Source organism: Acromyrmex echinatior, chromosome 1 (assembly GCF_024713525.1).
Source record: "Acromyrmex echinatior isolate Ae372 chromosome 1, ASM2471352v2, whole genome shotgun sequence".
Taxonomy (NCBI): Eukaryota; Metazoa; Arthropoda; class Insecta; order Hymenoptera; family Formicidae; genus Acromyrmex; species Acromyrmex echinatior.
In genome coordinates, this window is record NC_141852.1 from 21,798,939 (window position 1) to 21,818,280 (window position 19,342).

The 19,342-nt window shown below is 36.5% G+C and overlaps 1 protein-coding gene across 1 annotated transcript; it reads left to right on the forward strand.

Annotated features, from left to right (window-relative positions):
• The first annotated feature begins 5,967 nt into the window (after positions 1-5,967).
• Positions 5,968-12,612, forward strand: LOC105152624 (uncharacterized). The gene is made up of 2 exons (XM_011067022.2): positions 5,968-6,068; positions 10,454-12,612. The coding sequence occupies exons 1-2, from the start codon at positions 6,057-6,059 to the stop codon at positions 12,008-12,010; spliced, it is 1,569 nt and encodes a 522-aa protein (XP_011065324.1). The 5' UTR covers positions 5,968-6,056; the 3' UTR covers positions 12,011-12,612.
• Positions 12,613-19,342: the final 6,730 nt, after the last annotated feature.

Below are 19,342 nucleotides of genomic sequence, written 5' to 3' on the forward strand. Positions count from 1 at the left end.
CGCGTTGAGTTCTTGCTGTGATATGCATACGTATACGTAAATGCGAATCTTACGTATATGTACTTGTATGCGTGCATACGTGCGTGCATTCGTGAGAGAGTGAGTAAATGCATATGTACGTCGGGTGTGGTCCACCAGCTCGACTGCATTATGTTTATGTTGTTTACGACGTAAGACGACCTCCGCAAGTATGTAGCTGGATCTCGCCGGCGGTCGTTGCGGCGAAGTGCGTGGGTGTGGTTTCGCACATGGGGCTTCCACCGGCAGCGATTTTTGCGCAGAGATGATTTTATTGTCCGCGAACGCGTGCATCTTGTTGGAATTCTAAATGATCATCCCGTCGAGACGCAACACCAAGCGTCTGCGAAGGATTGGTGAAAGGAGAGGAGAAGGTGGCGGTTTGACGATCCACTCTGCGCAGACTTGAGAAATGTCGTCAATACACGATTGTGATCTTGTACACGATGATAAATAGCGTTTAACTTAGTCTTGATAAGATGATGATAAAAATAGGAACAGCGTATTTGAAAGATCAAGAGGATGTTACTTGAAATAATCTTTTACTGATAGAAATAGCGAGATGCATTGTTTTTGAGTTATTAAAAAGGCAATTTAAACTTTAAGAATGTATTAAAAAAAATTTCTTTTATAATTCTTATAAGACAGAATAAAAAATATTAGTGTTCGATCGCGTGCTATTTGCTTATAAAAAATATTCATAATTAATTTCGAGTAAAGTTAAAGAAAACTTTTAATTTGAAGATTAAAAATTGAAGTATTAATTTTCATGTTTGAAATTTATGAAGTGAAAGAAGAGATAGCATCAAGTTGAAGGAAAAATGAGAAATAATCAGTTTTCTGACGAGAAGTGTTGTTTCTTTAAAATACATTTCTCTTACTGAATATTACATTGAGCGAAGAAGGATAATTTATATGCACAAGTAATTCCTCTTTCGACATTCGGAATCGTCGAACTTCGCAGACGTACATTCTAGACCAAAAGTTTGGAAACATTTTTTACAAATTGATATTTTTGAAGTTACTCGAATATCCAACATTTCATTTTTCACAATAATTCTTCAAATAACAATTATTAGATCTAAAGATTTATCGTCAGAAAAACACATCGTCATGGATATTTTCAAGAGTAATCGCAAAAAACATTTTAAAAAGTATTTCTGAACTTTTGGTTTGGAGTGTACATAATTACGCTGCGTATCATTACAATAATTTCACACAACGACGAGATAATAAATTTCTACATATTGTTACAACTAAAAAAAAACGAGCGAGAGAGAGAGAGAGAGAGAGGGGGGGGAAGGAAGGGAGAAAAGGAAGTCTCGTCGGTCGGTATGTTTGAAGTCACGCTGAATCGCGAAGGGTTAAGGAAATAAGACGTGCCTTGACCTACGGTGTGCAACACACGGAGAAGAGTAGCGCGGGGAGCAAGCGCGCGAGTAATCGAGTATTTCTGCCGACCGTGTTCACGACTATTATTGTCTCTCGTCCCCTTCGCCCTCGATAGGGTATGCAATCTCCTTCTTCCCTTATCCTCTGTCGCCGTTTTCTTTTTCCTCGCCGTCCTCTTCGTCTTCTCGGCCTTCGGTGCTCGCGTCGACATGCGGGAGCCTATTCCCTGATTATCCACGCTTTCGCGGACTATCCTCGCCTACGGATACCAACGCCCCGGTATTTCTCACCCACGTGATGCTGTCGCTGGTAGCGGTAAATAGAGAACGAATCTTGCGGACGAGATCCGCGCCCACGGTCTCGTCGCGTTCGCAAGAATAAGATTCGCGCGGACGATGACCGGAAGCGAGAAGAACCACCTGAAAGGTCACGGCTCGTCGTTTACCTCGCCCGCGCTTGGACTCAACTCGCAAGGCGTGTCTCATCGGATTAGCCCTGCAAAACGGGCTGCCCGCCGGGAGGAATGAGGAAGCGGGATGCTTAGATATTGACAAACAAACGTGTCGCGTCCCATGAGAATTCTGCACGAGACATTCTCAAGAGAGAACTCAACATCCGGGTTGGAAGATGCGGTGAAATTCCGTGGTTGAATCGACGCCGCGATCGCTCCCTTAAAAGTCAAGCATATAAGAAGTCTCGCGCCGATATTAAAAGTTGACTCTAAATCGGTGTGATGTCGATGCGCACGTGCGCTTGGGCGTGAATTAAGTGCCGTCGTTCCCGTGGCTGTTTGAAATTCAGAATAATACGCAGGTAACTGACCATCGTATTATGGAAGTTGTATTTCCTGCTTATCGTAACGTTCCCCTATTTATATCGTGTTTGCGCGCTAGGCATAACGAAAAAATTTGCACGAGTACCAGTCCGTTGTGCCGAGATCGAACGCGATATTCCGCGGATACTATACCCGCCCACGTTTTCTTACATTCCGATTTTTCATTGTGATAATATTGCCGATGACCAGAAGAATGAGAAATTTCCTCCTCTGCGCTCGGAATCGAGTTACTCGATTGCGAGATATGAATCTCATTAAGTAACGATTTCAGCGTCAGGAAAGCATCAACCAGAAAATCAAACAGAATTAATTTAAATTATATATAAAAATTTCGCATTTTTCTTTTTTCATCTTGAAATTATTATAGCGAGATATTTTTCTTTGAAATTCTAGAAATGAGATTTTTTTGTTCTCTTTTTATGCTGTAATATTGTTTATTTTTATATAATTTTTATTAAAAAATACGTAAGTTTAATTATCGATTTTACAACTTTATCTCGATTTTCCGTTTTTTAAATTTTTGTTTTATGCTCATGGAGACTTATAATTAGTGAAGTCAAAATAACCATATTAATTTATTATTTTTTTATTCATTCATTTAAGAATAAATTTATTTTTATTTTTTAATTTTCTTAATTGGATTGTGTTATTTTAATTTTATCCCTCTTTATCTGCATATATATATATATATATATTGAATCTAAATAATTATTAATATATAATATTTCAGGTTATAATATTATTAATATATTTCCAAATTTTTTAAGAATATTATATTTTTTATATAGGGTGTTTCTTAATGCCCACTAATCATACTGTGCTATTTCTAATAAAAAACTAAGTCAAAAAGTCCTATATCATTGCAATTTTTGCAATAGTTAACGAAATATTAAATTTCTAAACATTACTGAATAAACAGATAAGATCGATGCATAAAACAATTTTAAGATTTTATCTTTAATGTTCTTTGTGAAATATTTTGAAGATGTTTCTTAAAGAACTCTTAAAGATACTTTAAAATTATCTTACACGTCGATTTTAAACATTTTGCTCATTGGGTAAGTAAAAAAAAAAATATTGTGAAAATTGCAAAATGGTAGAGGACTTTTTGATTCAGTTTTTTTATTAGGAATGCACTGTATGATTAGTGGGCGTTATTTCAGAAACACCCTGTATATATTAATTAATTTTTTAAACATTATTTTTAGCATTTCCTAAATAAATTGTCATTCGGGTTAACTTTATAGCTTCGAAAAGATTCGAATCTTTGAAAACAATCAAAAGTAACAGCCTTATTTGAGAGTCTGTGTTGTTCTTAGAGAAACAAGATATATGCAAATGCTCGTAATGTCGGGTTTACACATTGCAGCAGTGGACAGGTTGATTCCCTGCGCCAACCCTTTATGTCATTATAATACTCGCTCGAGGCACGCGTGAATATCATACACTGCGTGTACACGCGCGAGTCCGGGTCATCAAGCCGGCACCGCCAAGGACGAGGGTCGTGTGATTTTATTGTGCCAGAGAAGGGATTCCTGGACGTCTGCGGTCTGCGGCGCGGAAAAAAAGGGGGTAAAAAGGCCACGGCAGGCGAACAATTCTGCCGAACACGAACGCGTTGTGGCCCTGATCAAGGCCAATTGAGAGTTTCTCGCGATTGAAAAATCGCAACTGCCGGCGATCATCAGGCACAATCTCGCTTCTAATCGCGCGCATAAATCGCGAGTCTACGGAGGAAGAAGCGAAACGTGCTGGGTCACGTTTCAAAGGCAAATTATCCGGAAAGGATCTCAGATTTGCGCCTTTGATTTTGTATTTTTGTAATAAAAACTCGAATTCTCTTAAATAGGTGGTGGTATTTTTATACGGCTGATCTTCAGCCACATAAATCCGACACTATGGGATCTAAAGATCTGAAGATCTCTGAGCATTTCGTATATTAACGTCTGAAAAAGCGTTTGTGTGTCACTTTAATTTTATTGTAGAGTAAGATAATACAATAATTTCGAACATGATATAATTCTGAACAAAATAAGATTTATACTTAATTTTCTAGATTCAAATTTGTTTTTTTTTATCTAAGGTGATATCTTTGATACCTTTGATGACATTAGAGTTACCACAAATGTAGGTGACTTGGGCATTTATTTCTGTTAAATTCATGGTATTCATCCACAAGTCAGTAAAGAAAATTTAAATTAAATTTGGTACTGTCCCAAATCATCTATTTTTACGATGCTAAATTTGAACTTTGAAATTGGATTCAAATTTTATTTTATTCAAAATTGTACCATGTTCGAAATGGCACCACCTCCCCTTATTATTATTAATTATACATTTACACATATTTGTTGTATATAATTTATTGCAAATGTAATAGAGAATAATGGGCAGACGTCAGGAAGGCACTAAATGCAAACCTTTTACGAACTTGTTGCTGATATAAATACGCAGTTTCTTAAATGTATGCTCCACGGTAGAAGAAGCAATAAGAAGAGCAACAAGTCAGGCTCTAGTCTCCTCCCCTGGCGCACCACCAAGAAAATTAAAGGCATGTTACTTGATCCTGTTCGCAAACTTATGACATGTATGAGTTTCGATTCGGTATGCGCTTTATTAAACCGCGCGCATTAAACCTAAGGAACAAGCTTCATCTCAAAAGCAAATACGTACTCGCGCGTATTTATAAAACGAGGCAAGAACGAGACAGCATTTACCGAGAGCGGATCCTGATGTCCTTGACGTCGATCGACGTAGCAATTATAATGATGACATTACACTAATAATGAGAACGCGAATCCTCTCGCTTGTAAACTATCGAACTACTTTTCAAAAAATCTTTTAGCAGAAGTATCTCCCTGGACTAGCGCGAGACAAGTTCGAAAGACTTCCCTGAACTACTTTTTCCCTTAGGTTTCTACATTCCTTTGAATTATCATGGACTAAGTAAAGAATCCATCGTAACCGGAACAAGGCTTTCGCGCAAGAACCTCATTAAAGTGCATCACAGCATTGCAGATTAAGCGAGGTTGAGCGTAGCCTCCGGTAGCCCGGGCTTACATTACAGTCGAAGAAATTCCGTATCTCCGCGATTGGGATCGTTGAACGACCTCGAGTAAGTCGAACCAGTTCGGTCTGTCCGACGTTCCCGCTTCATTCAATTCCCGCCTCATTCTAACGATGCCTTAATTGTGGTATCGTGTAAAAGTTTCTGCGCCACACGTTATAAGAATAATTACAACCTACCGGAGATTCGTTGCAAAAGATTGAACGTTCGCTCCTCCCCATTATAATCGGTTTCGAATTAAATGGGCTGTAGAGTCTCCTTACAGAAATGAATAAACAGAAGAATCCACAAATCGAAAGGTGAATAAATTAAAATTAAGATACAAAAATGCGAGGATGAAGATTAAATTTGTTTTTTGATATTTTCGAATGATAAATCAGTATGCTTGTCAATTTGTTCATTATTTTACACCTTGAGAAACGAGACACCTCCATCGTTCATTTTCGCAAGCCGGTACGTCGACTTTTCTCACCTTTACGACGCATGCGAACGATATTACCATGCCAAAGACAGCACGAGGGGTTTATTGAGATTTTAGAATTTACTGATGTGATCCGGGATCGACGTATCCTGTCTCGGTGAGCGGATCCGCCTTGTCCTTCGGCGGTTCCTCAGGTTCCTGGTTCGAAGACAACCCGCATGGCTCGCGCCACGTATATAAGTCAAAACCAGATCGTGAATAAGGTGCACAGCCCGGACAGTCCTTCAGCCAGCAAGGAGGTCGACAGAGACACACCGAGCACGATGCAGGCCTTGGTAAGCACTGTCGATCCTTCCTTCAGTTTAGAAGTCTCTTTAAATTTTTCCATTTTGGAAGAACTTCAGTTCTTTTAATGTCTAAATGTTTAATCTTATTTCTTTAAGCCTTAAAGTAGACATTTCGATATTGGGTATTATTATGTAGAGTAGAAGAGAATTAGCTTATAACAAATTAGATATTTTGCATAATTGATAAATATTAAAATTATCAAAACAATCAAGATACATCGTTATAAATTTAAGTTAAACATAATTATAATTTTTAAACATTATCTTTAAAAAATTACTCAAATTTATGTGCATAGAATTCTAGTAGACTTAACCAGAAAATTTTGATTCGTTCATTTTCAATAAGAATTTTTAATTCAACCAAACATTTTTCTTAGTGTTATTACAACATGTAAATCATTAAGTTGATAAGTTTTTATTTTTCTCTCTCCTTTATCCTTCAAAAAAAATGTAGTATATACTTAAATAATAAAAATTAATTATTGATAATTCCAATATTGAACATAACGTATAATTTAGCAAGACATTAATTTTTTGTTAAATAGCATTTGTTGATTTATTTTTAGATCATGTGTTTACATCTACATCTGTGCATGTAAGAAAAATCGCAGAACGTATATAGATTTTTGTAGAGACATTTTTTTCTGGTTTATTGTACGTGGCACTAAAAGTGAAACATCAAAGTCTTTATTACAGATGACATCGAGTTAAATAGCAGCGGAGCGAATATTCGCGGGAGTGATATACGAGCGTTATAATTTATTTGCAAGAGTTGTTCTTACGCGAGGCCTGTCGGTTTACTTGCTTTTTGCCGAGATATAAAAGCACGGAAAAATATACGTGTGTAAAATCCGCGGTACGAGAGCACGACCACCGCGCGTGTTTTACGGCGATGGAGTCTTTGCCAAATGGTACTCTTATCCAACATCAACGTAGAAAGGGGTAGAACCCTGCTGTTTTTGCTGGCCTTTTGCAAGATACTTCTGTCCGGCCTTGCGGGGTACAACGTTACAACTGTTTCACAACTTTTTGTTCAACATTTATAGGTGGCTTAAATTGCTAGACACGTTGCAGACACTGCAACAGTTTCGAAGAATTCTCTTCTAAAGTTGCTCGTTTGAATGAATGGAGATTTAAAATTCCAACCGTGGGTTGGAAACTACAATTTTGAAATTTTTCATTTGAGCAAATTTTTTTTTGCAATACATCATTTTGTTTAGTAAAATTTTGTGTAATTTATCATATTGAATAGAATTTGTTTAATGACATACTATATATTATATTGTCTTTGTAACAGAGTCAATTATTGACCTACAAAACATAAACAGTAACATTTTACATGAAAAGAATAGTTTTGCTGAAGTATCTAAAATTTTAATTAGATACAAATTTAATAATAATTTTGTTGGATCATTAAAATAATTATGTAGTCCAAATTGATTGCTAGAATGTCAAAACATTTTGCATGCTTGAGATTTTTGAATTTTTGATTTTGAGAAAATTGTCTTGATGGTTCAATGAAATTATTTTAAAATCTGTATCTAGTTAAACTTTTAGTTACTTTAGTAAAATTGTTCTTTCAGTGCATCAATATGTTATAATTTTATATTTAATAATATTTAACAGTTGTTATGTATAACAACTGTTATATTACGTTTATATTGATGAGTAGGAAATTATAATATTTATGTAAAGTTATTATTAAATGTGTTCTGCAGATGTACTCAATTATTTTAATTATAATTATTTTAAGAAATTCTTAATTATCAATTCGTTATTTGTCTTATCTGTGAATAAAACCTAGGTTTTCGTCTGATAGGTACTCGCCGATAAGTTGCACTCGTATCAAGAGACGCAGAGAGTTTAAAAGGAAAATATAAATTGTAGTTATCGATTCTTTTCTTCTTCTTACGGCTCCGCTGTAAAGAATTGTTCTCTATCACTTTTCTTCTTACCGAACGGTCCGTCGCCACTTCTTCATATTCTTTTATATTAGACCATAAAGAGCGGCAAGTATAAACTCACCCTGTTCCACACTCGCTTGCTTTGTTCCCACGTCTTCTACTGATATCGAGGACGTAAAAATTCATCGGATATTTCGTTACCAACTATTCGCCGCGGTGAACGCGAGGAATCTTCTCTTTCTCTTGTCCTCTGAGAGAACGAAATTCCCGACGCGGTAATTCTCGCGGTATTCTATGAGAACATGTCCCAGGAACGTTCGCTAGCTAGTTGCGCGAGTAAATCCACTGACGCGACGATTGCATGCAAAATGAGTGTTCCGAGGGCGAGTGTACTTACGATTTGCATTTGTTACGCGATAAAATGTACTCGACCGAATTTTCTGTGCCGGAACGAATGCGCATAATGCACGTGTAATGTATCGTACTCTTGCGTATTGTCGTATCTATCCTCCCGACGAATCTACGATATCGAGTAACGAGATATCATTTGTAGAACCGATGTCTTGAGAAGAGTTACTACATCTAAATAACAAAATATATACATGTACATTTTTTTTAAAAAAGGTAATGATCTGGAAGCAGAATTTTTTATGCGTTAAATGTATTTAATAAAGTAAAATTTCTAGAGCACAATTTTTTTTGACAATTCTTATTAAAGGTGTATTATATATATTTTCTCTCATAGTAATGAAAAAATTATGAAAAAGTATAAATTATTCTAGATCGCTTTTAAAAGTAATACAAAAAAGTTTAACGATTCATTATCTGGATCCAATATTATTTCAATAAGTAATAGGTATTTTTTAAATCTGTACTCTAATAGAAATGTATTATAAAATAGTGATAAAAGTCTTAATTTTTTATACAAGTGTTTTAAATATTTGAGATTTATATAAAGTTACATTGCAGAGATTAGTTATTCTGTAAATAAACAAAGTATTTATTTCTTCTAAATCTTTGTAACTATAATCTCTGAATTGCAATGAAATTTTTCACATAAATAATTTTGAATACTTAAAGTACTTATACAAAAAAATTGAAATTTTTGTCATTGTTTTTTCCAATTTTAATTTATAACAATAAAAATAATAAGGAAAATAAACAATAAAAATGTATTATTAAAAAAATATATTGGTATAAACACAACTTTCTTATACATTTATTTAAAGTTTATTTAAAGTATAAATATTAACACATTTGTGAAAAAAAAGATGTAATACATCCTTAATACAAATTTATAGATATAAATTAATTAATGACTTTATAGATATAAATTAATTAATAACCTGAAGTTTATACGATCTCAAAAAGAGTACATGTACTCTTAAAAAGGTATGGCTGGTAATTCTAACCAGGATGATCATAGGGATATCGAGGTTCTATATAAGCAAATGGCAGGCGCATGCAATAAGTGCATCGATATAGAACACGTACAATTATCGCTTTGCAATTTTAGCTGAGTATGATCCACACGATAAAATATATAGAAGGTCTGTTCTTAGGTCCGTTCTTTAACTGAACTTCTTGTATCGTTTATTTTTTTCTCTCTTTTTCTCCAACGTGAAGAGAAAACGAGGAAAAAGATGAAGTAAGAAGTTTAGCTGAAAAGATCATAGATCTATTCTTTTAAGCTAAACTTCTTGCATGGTTCATCTTTCCTCTTTTTATCTCCAAGATAGAAGAAGTTCAACTAAACAGGCTTAGAGTAAAAATCGCATCGTATCATACGAACGTAAATCTCGATCGAGGAGACAGTTTCGAAAAATGGCTCAGTGTTCGTCTAAAATACATGGACTAAGTTTGGCGAGTTTGACTAAGAAGTAATAAGAGTAGGAGTGTATGAATATGCAATTGTAGTAATTTTTGATATATTTGTAACACTGGTTGACAATCTTACTGTAATTGGTTGAGCGTAAGGGATGGAATTGGAGTAAAAAAGACTTATTTCTATTATAGGAATTAGACTAATAAATTAAGAGAAACAATCCTATTTTTGATCGAAATGAATCTTGGTGCTTAATATTCATATGCAAATTTTTGCGGATAAATTTTTCATTAACTGCGTTATCGATATTCGGTTTGTCGGACTTGAAACGCAATCGGAAATTAATTAAAATATTAAAATAAAGTTAAAATATTAATATCTCAAATTACATTGATCGTCAATTTAATAATGATGCTAATAAGCATCTTAAAAACCTGTAAGGAATTTATTGCAAAATATTCTTGCGCCTATACTTAGCTCTCTTACATACAGGAAGTATGTTAGGTACTTTACACCAAGCTTATTCCGTATATTGCAAACGGTATATTGTAGACGGTACCACTTCTACGCGTGGCAAAAATGATCTTGGATGCTGGTCAGCTTCCGTATTCTCGAGGTAAGAGCCTATTGTTTGAACTCTGCAGATTCCAGTTTTCGCGATTCTTGGCGTGACGGCGGGTGCGCAGCTGACCCTGCTGCCCTATGCCTATCTGGCGGATCCGCTTCCGGTGTACCATCAGTCGCAGGACACGCGTGCCGGGATACATGCGTACAGCTACGCCGGCGGCCCGTCTGCCAAAGAGGAAGTCCGGGATCTCGACGGGGTCACGCGCGGCTCCTATAGCTACGTAGACGCTCACGGTATCCTGCAATCCGTCTTCTACGTCGCGGATGAGGGCGGCTTCCGCGTCGCGGCGACAAATCTTCCTACCGACGATAATCTACAGCTCGAGACCAGCAAGGTCCTGTTAGCCAGGTACGCCCACCCGCAGGAACTCGTGAAGGCCGCCACCGAGGAGGAGAAGGGACATTTAGTGAGCCGCAGGAAGCGTAGTCTCGAAGCATCGACCGATCAAGATCATCAGACAGAAAATCCGAGTTCTCAGGGAGATCAGGCCGATCGGGATTCAACGGCGATCGCCTCGCCGAAGAGTTCCCACGAGCTTCCAGCGCCGGAGGAAAAATCCGACAAAGGTCGGACCAATCGCGACGCCGCGGGGCCCGTATACGGCCCCGTATACGGCCTGCTAGACTCGGCTCTGATCCCGAGATTGACTGGAGCGGCGACTTCTCATCAGAGCCGCGTCGATGTTCACAATAACATTCGTTTGAAGGCCGTTCAATCTATCAAGACGATCGGAGTCCTGTCGGAACCTGCCGAGACGGTGATCCTTCCCAGTCAGGTACCTTTGGCGACCTCTCATCAGAGTCGCGTCCAGGTACATAACAATCTTCGCGTCGAGGTGCCGGAAAAACTCGTCAATGTAGAAACGATCGAGGTTCAGCCGCAGATAGCGGAGGCGGCCGCCGTCAAGTTGGAGCCGCTTTCGTTCGTTTCTGATTTTTCCGATTACAATGAAAATCGGATTCAGCTTCACAGAAATCTCGGATTGGAAGGCTCAAATCGCAAGGATGCCGTGAAGATGGACGCGGCACAGCTGGCCATCGTCGAGACGCCAATCGCCGCTGTTCCGGTCGCCAAGGAACCGGTTCCTGTCGTCGTCAATGAAGCAGTTCCGGTGATCGCCAAGCAGGCACTTCCGGTTCTCACCAAGGAACCGGTTCCTGTCGTCGTCAATGAAGCAGTTCCGGTGATCGCCAAGCAGGCACTTCCGGTTCTCGCCAAGGAACCGGTTCCTGTCGTCGTCAATGAAGCAGTTCCAGTGATCGCCAAGCAGACACTTCCGGTCCTCGCCAAGGAATCAGTTCCTGTTGTTGTCAATGAAGCAGTTTCGGTCGTCGCCAAGCAAACACTTCCGGTCTTCGTCAAAGAAGCGATTCCAGTCGTCGTGAAGGAGACACTTCCAGTTGTCACTGCCATCTCCAACCAGAATAGGATTCAGATTCATCGCAATACCAAACTCGAAGCTGTACCGATCACGAGCGAACCGACCTTGTACTGGGCAACTTCCTATGCTCGACCGATCAGTACTTGGCCGATTTTAACACCCATTGCTCAATCCTCTCAATATCGCCATTAGATACACTCGAACGAGAAAATTGAATTCTCAAAATAAGAATTCGACCGTTTCGTTCGTTGATGTCGCGAGAATTTTCTTTGCGCGTTTATATTTATTTTTATTGGTAACTTTTAATAAATTTTTCGTAACATGATCGATATCTTGATTGATATCCTGTAATAATACCATTTTTTATTATAGTTTGACTCTTTACGAAATAAATTTCAAAATTTCTAAACATTTTATAGATATTTCATAGAATATTTCTTTAAATGAATCTGTATTTTTATTTTTTTTAAGTAAAAGTGGTTGTTAAAAGTAATATTGAAATCTCAAAATTAATCGTAACAAAAATCTAGACTTTAAAGAGTCAAAAGAAAACGCGCGGATATAAGTCATTTGCATCGTGCTTAAATAATTAGAATAAAATATTATATCTTCAGCGAGAGTTTCATGAATGACTGATTAATGACAAGCTCGTTCATGATAGCTCGCTCTTTGGACATCATTATTATTCGTTCCCGTCTTGCATTCATTTATCATGTAACAAGCATCTTACAACCTGTTAAATTATTGTACGATTATACGATCTTCGTCCGATTCATTAAAAACACATCGTCAATCTTTTGTGTATAAATTATTACCTTTCTCTTGTATAAATTGTCATCTTCCTCCATACATAGACATTTGTAGCTTTCCATTAACGCTTTTCAAAAACTCAGATAATTCTCATTTGACGACTTTTGATAACTCAGTTGAATGCACTTCCTTTTCATTCTGACGAGTGAGTTTTTATCTACAATCTGCATAAACTCGAGACTGTGTACTTTACTGAGAATTGTTAACTTACATTAAAAGTGAAGTTTATAAATCTGTGTTGTTATGAGATAACATTATTTTTACTAAACTAAGCAAGTAGTGACGTCATTATCTGAGTATAAAATACTTACATAACTTTTGATTCATTATCAGTATCATTTGTGGGAAAATAAAAAATTATTATTGTAATATTGAGCTTAATCGAATCTTTATCGTTCGGATACGCTGCATAATGCTCAATGTCGATCCGGATGAGAATTTAAATTGATATGTTCAACTGTTCTGCGAGAACAATGAGTGGATCTCCGACTTTGAAGAATAATCGGCGCATTTATTCAAATCACACCTTTAATTAACCACACCGAGTCCGATTCGTTTCCTTTGAACGCGGAATTTATATCAATCCCTAATCCTGGGATCAGGGTGGGTATTCTTTTACGATCGACTGCGTCGGACAATTTGTCGTCGCCGCTTTACGCCCGATATGAACATCGCGACCTTGACATCGGATTCTTACCGTCGCGAATATATTACGGCGTTAAAACTTTCATGCATGGATATCGCGTGTCTGTTGAGTAACGATGAGATTAACGGAGGAATATACGCGAGCGAATCCAGCATGTGTCCCGTGCACTTATCCGCGTTCTTATGATGGAAATTTTTCTAAGTCGCGTATTCGCATGCCGGAGAGAGGCATCTGACAGGATTATTTTCTGCAGGTGGTACTGAGTGCTTCGGGTACGTTGGGTCGAGTTTTACGAGCGAGATGTAAGAACAAGGAGAACGTTTTATAGAGATGTAAATATCGATTCATTCCAGATGAGCTTATCCGCTTCTCGGATTTGTAAATCATTGTCGTGAAATAGAAATTCGTATCTGCTTTTGCAAGAATTTATACCGTAATTACTTTATATTCTTTAATTTATTAACATTTTTCATTTATGTATATACATTATGTATAATGTTGTAATTATATCGTTCCAACTCCAATAGTATTATTAAATTATTATTATATTATTATATATAATTATTACAGAGGGAATAATTTTCGTAACTATTAAATTATTGTACAATTTCTAAATGATTGTCGTCATTTTTTTATATAATAATATATAATAAATCATGGATATTTGGAAATATATTGTAATTTGCAATGTTGGAGAATAGAAATTATAAAAATTCGTAACTTCGCAGTAAAAAGTTAAAAATTTCTATTATAATCTATTAGACAGAATCGAAAGTCTGAAAATAATTCTTTTTGATTTCCTGAACTGACTTACTGAAATAAATTCCTGTTCCATCCTATTTCTGTTCTAAAGATATTCCTGGGAGTCCCGAAAGATTTTACTTTTATGTCATCAATTGTGATTGTGAGCACTTTATCAGATTTAAAAGGTAATCTTTTTCTAGTCTATATATGAATTCGCAATATAAAATCGAAATAACTTTCAGATAGTATTCTGGACAAGAAGTAAAAAAGTATACTTTTATAGGATTATATTTTGACTACTAGAAAAGATTTTTTTTTTAGTTTATTTCGAACAGATTACATCACTTAAAAAGATGTGAATACTCTTTGTAAATTCAAATGAACTAAATGTAGGGGTGGACATAACGCCATCCCTAAAATCCCAAGCTTTTACCTTCAAAGGAAGGTGGAGGCACTCAGGATGTCGTAAATGTATATACATGACTGTTTGCAAAACGACGACCGGATTAGGCCAACGAGCAGATAAACAAGTGTTTATGGGCGAGAGGGCCGAGCAAGAGGAGGCGAGCGGCGATTCGAGATCAGAATTTGATTGGGGAAACACATCCGCCAGCGAAATCTGGGATAATTTTGCGCTCGTAAATATCGTTACGAATCTCACACGAACCCGTTTTCTCGACTCACGCGGGTTATTTTCGCGAGCGTTGCATACGCACGCACGTGCGTACTTATGTACGTACATGCGTGCGTGCGTGGGCGCGCATAACGGATGATTCGTGAGAAGGCCGTTGAAACGTTCCGTAGATTATTCCGGATCGAACGCATTACGGGCGCGTAGTAAGTACCTAGTAATATTCCTTTATTGTCGAACCTCGGTGCCGCCCTTCGTATTAGCTTTAATAAAACGCCGTATAAATTCTCGAAGTTTTTTTTTTTTTTTCCCCCGCGCGCGGATTTAGCCCGTGAGTATTTGTAACACGGGAGTGTGGTAAATGCGAAATAATAATGGTCGCCATAAATCACACGCGGTTCCAATATTTCTATCGGGGCCAGAGAGCTACGTAGGAGATAAATGTAGCGCAGGTACACGATGCAGAAATGGAATTGCCATAAACCCGCGGGTACTTTGTCCCTCAGGATATTATATTGTCCCGTCCTGGGAGGAAACGAACCGATATCTGGATCAGAGTTTCAGAGAGGAGCAGCTCCGGAGTATTATCTCGCAGAAACACACCGTGAAACATGCACGTATTAGATTAAAGAAATATAGTCAGTACTCACATAGGGAGATCACATATCAGGCTATTACGGACAGAGGGATGTAAGCGAGCAGGATTCAGTTTTCTCGTCGAAAATCCGACTTTCCGAAATGATCCGTTCTAATCTATTTCCGTTCTCCGCCTCGAAATTCGAGTCGCGTATTCATTAAACTGACGGCGGGGGAACGCGATATTGGAGATCCATCTCCCGGGAAAATCGGCTTTCGTTCATCCGAAGTCCACCGCGACGGCGGAGGTCGAGGTAGAACTTAACGGGCGAACGGACGAAGGTGGGAAGGCACGACGATTCACACTCGCGATAATAGAAACGTCCAAGTACGTAGCGCACGTAGGTATTCGCGCCGATAAAAGCCGCGCATACGTTACCTCGCGCCCGCGCGCGGATGGCCCGCGACCGATAAAGCGTCTCGGATAATGATTTCCGAGGCATTCGGCCGCGTGTGTATAATATACAGGCCATGTATCTAGATTGTTCGTGTCACGCGAGATGTTTATGTCCGAGATTGCGTTTCCGCGTGCGTTCACCCAAAATGGAATCCTCGTGTAAACTTGCATCACCCCCGAAGTGACTGGACGCGAACAAGCCGAGGAACTCCGATCAATGAATGGACTCTGTCACAAACTTGTTCCTGAGAGAAAACGTGGTATAATGTATAGAATGGTTTTGCTGAAGTATCTAAAAATTTAGCTATATAGATAGAATCTGAAAATAACTTTGTGGAACTTTCAAAATAATTGTGTAAGACGTTCAAACTGATTACTAAAACGTCAAAACTTTTTACATCATTACTTGTCATGCTTGAATTTATTATATATATATATATATATAATTATTTTGATGATCCAAAAAATTATTTTTTCATCTTATCTATCTACATTTTTGGATATTTCAGCAAGATCGATTGTTTTCATGTTTAATATGCCGATATTAGTAATTAAATAAATTAAAACAAGAATGTTTTATTGATGTATACTTTTGTGGATATTCTTATGTCTCCTTTTTTTGTTTCTATTGGTCTTTCACTGTTGATTTTTGTATTTATCGAATTTTTCTATTTTCTATTTTTATGTTTTATTATTTATCTATTTAAACATTGTGCTAATTCTGATCTGATTTTATTGGCCGAAGAAGACTCTGTGAGTCGAAACCCAATTAAATATTAATATTGATTATAATTTGAAATAAATGTTCTAATTATTTTTCATTTATACCGTTTTGATTGTTATTCCCTTTTATCATTGTGCTTTTTAAAAGAAGAAAGCTTTTAATTGAAAGAATATAAATGTGTCGTTTATAGTTATATAAATTAACATATTATTATAATTAATAATAAAATTTCCACCACGAAATTTTATTATGTAAAATTGAGAAGAAATGTCTTACAATTAAATAAGAATCGAATTCTAATGGGCTGCTAATTGTTCGATTGTATCATATTAAAAAGAAATTTTAAAGTAAGATGAATGAAGTCAAAAGATAATTAGAAAGAGACTCACACATTTATAATGTGAAAGTTTTTTATATTATAAGATGCTATTAATATAATTAATATAATTTATTAAAGTTGACTTTCTCTCTCTCTCTCTCTCGAGTTGTTTGGTGAATCGGCGTGCTATCCATATTTGCGTTTTTTATTCGCATGAAGTATAGTCGGAACATCTCGATAATGGGACGAAAAGAAGAAACGTTTCTGCTCACGCCGCAATTTCTGTGAGTCAAGCCTACGATGCTGGTGATATGAGAAAATTAATCTTACGTGCGCCTTCCACAGCAATCTCACGTCACGATCTATGTGTGATCCACTTTTGCTTATCTACAGTACGAAAATTTCACGAATCTCGTCGGTTATCTGTTCTGGACAGTAATTATACTTTAAGTCATGAGTACCGTGATGATCGTTAATGTTTTACGTTGATTCTGCGGAGAATGATTGCTTCGCGTGATAATGAAATTTTATTATTTCTCATAATAAGAGTAGATGAGTAGACTCCATTACAAGCACTCCAAATATATTTAATATTAATATCAGAATAGCAGTAATGTTAAAAGAAAGGAGCTTTTAATCGAAAAAAAAGTATATGTAATAAATATTTATATTATTCATATTAATATAGAATCTTGCCATAAGTATAATATAAAGTACTCTCAATTTATTGGAAAAGCATTTCTTGGAAAAAGCGTTAAATACCAAAAGCGTTAAATATATAATAAAAACCAAAAGAGGTCTAAAATTTTCTTGGAAAGGCAGTAATAAAAATCAAAGGAAGACTAATAAAATATTGATATAAATTGTTGTAAGAATAAATATCGTTTTTCAATAAAACTGTTTTGTAATTCTTACTACACATAATGATTTTCCTTTACTACGTACGATTATTCGTGTCTCAGGTTAATTTTCGTTACTTTAATAAATATACAAAAAATTATTAAATTATTTTTACATGTACTTTAACATCTTTAGAAAGTATAAGGTTGTGTATTTAAAATAATTGTATATAAACGTTATAACTAATTACTTAATGCGCCTAGTTTTTCGAAGAAAAGAAACATGCAGGACACGAATAATCTAATCGTACTAAAGGTTAATTGTTTTTTCGATAAATACAGAATGTTTACACCAATTTGTGAGGGTTCTTTATATCTATGGCCAAGCTGTATTATTAAAGTTAATTAACGTAAAATTAAGAAGAAATATCTTAAACCAAGTACTTACTCCGGGATTTTATGTATCTTACATTTGTGCTTCTGTACGCTTAAGGATCGCTTCTCCTCAATGACAAATAATAGCGACAAATATCTAACGCTAACGGTAACTACTTGCAATGCCGACTAAGGGGCTCCGAGCGAGATATCAGGGATAATTTCACGCACTACGAATATTAAAGTATCGATCGATCTTAATTGATCGCGCTCGCGGCCAGCACGCGCAACCTTGCAATGCTTATCAATACGTGCGCGCGTAAGGTCTCCTCTCGTGGGAGGCGAGCCGATAAAAGCGGCCCGGAGTAGCCGGAGTGACCGGGCAATCAGCAAATGGAATCGTTAGTTAGTCCCCGTAATCTTCGATCGGACGTTAGTTCCTTCTTGTAGTACACGCTCGTGCACCAACGTGGTCCAACGATCGTGATTCACGCTCGCGTTCGAGAGCCACGCTAGGATCCGTGCACCCCGTGTTTATCGCCGTGTATAGCGCGCCGGCTAATTAGCATATTATTTATTGCCCTTTTATAATTGCCTACACGAATTTCCACGTAAAAATCGCACGTGCCAATCGGCGATTTACGTCGAAAGCCTAATTTGATTTCGCTTTTCGCCCTAAGGTTCCAATAAACATCAATTAAAAGTAATATAACATCAATGTTATATAATTTTACATTCTCAACAATATAACTGATGTTAAAAGCGAAATCAAGTTATATAATAGAAGTTCGTGTTACTTGAGATTCTCATACGAAAAGAATGATTTTGCTGAAAGCTTTTAAAAATTTAGTTAGATACAAATCTTGAAAATATTTTTATTGAATCATTAGAATAATTATGTAGAATACTCAAGCTGGTTACTAGAATGTTAAAATTTTTTGTAGTATTATCATCATACTTAAGCGTCGTAGATAATTGTTATTTTAGTTTCCCAGCAAAATTATTTTCAGATCTGTATCTAGTAAATTTTCAAATATCTCAGCAAGACTGTTTTTCTTTGTACAAAAATTTTTGCATTAAAAACGAGATAAATACACATATTTAGGCATTGAAGAGAAAGTTAAAAAAAAAATATTAATAAATGTAAAAAATGCAAACAACGCAAACAAATCTATTGATGTTACTCTTATTTTCAGGCTCATTTTTCATTTCTAGTTAACTCGTGATTAAGCTTAACTTGGTGTTTCATCCAATGGGCTTCATTCATGACATTATCATGAATGAAGCTTATTGGATAAATATCAGGTTAAGCCTAACCATACGTTAAATTCAAATAATGAAAAATCGGGCCTTAGTTGTTTAGTTGTTTTTTTTTATTGTGTATGATGTCTCATTTCGCGCTC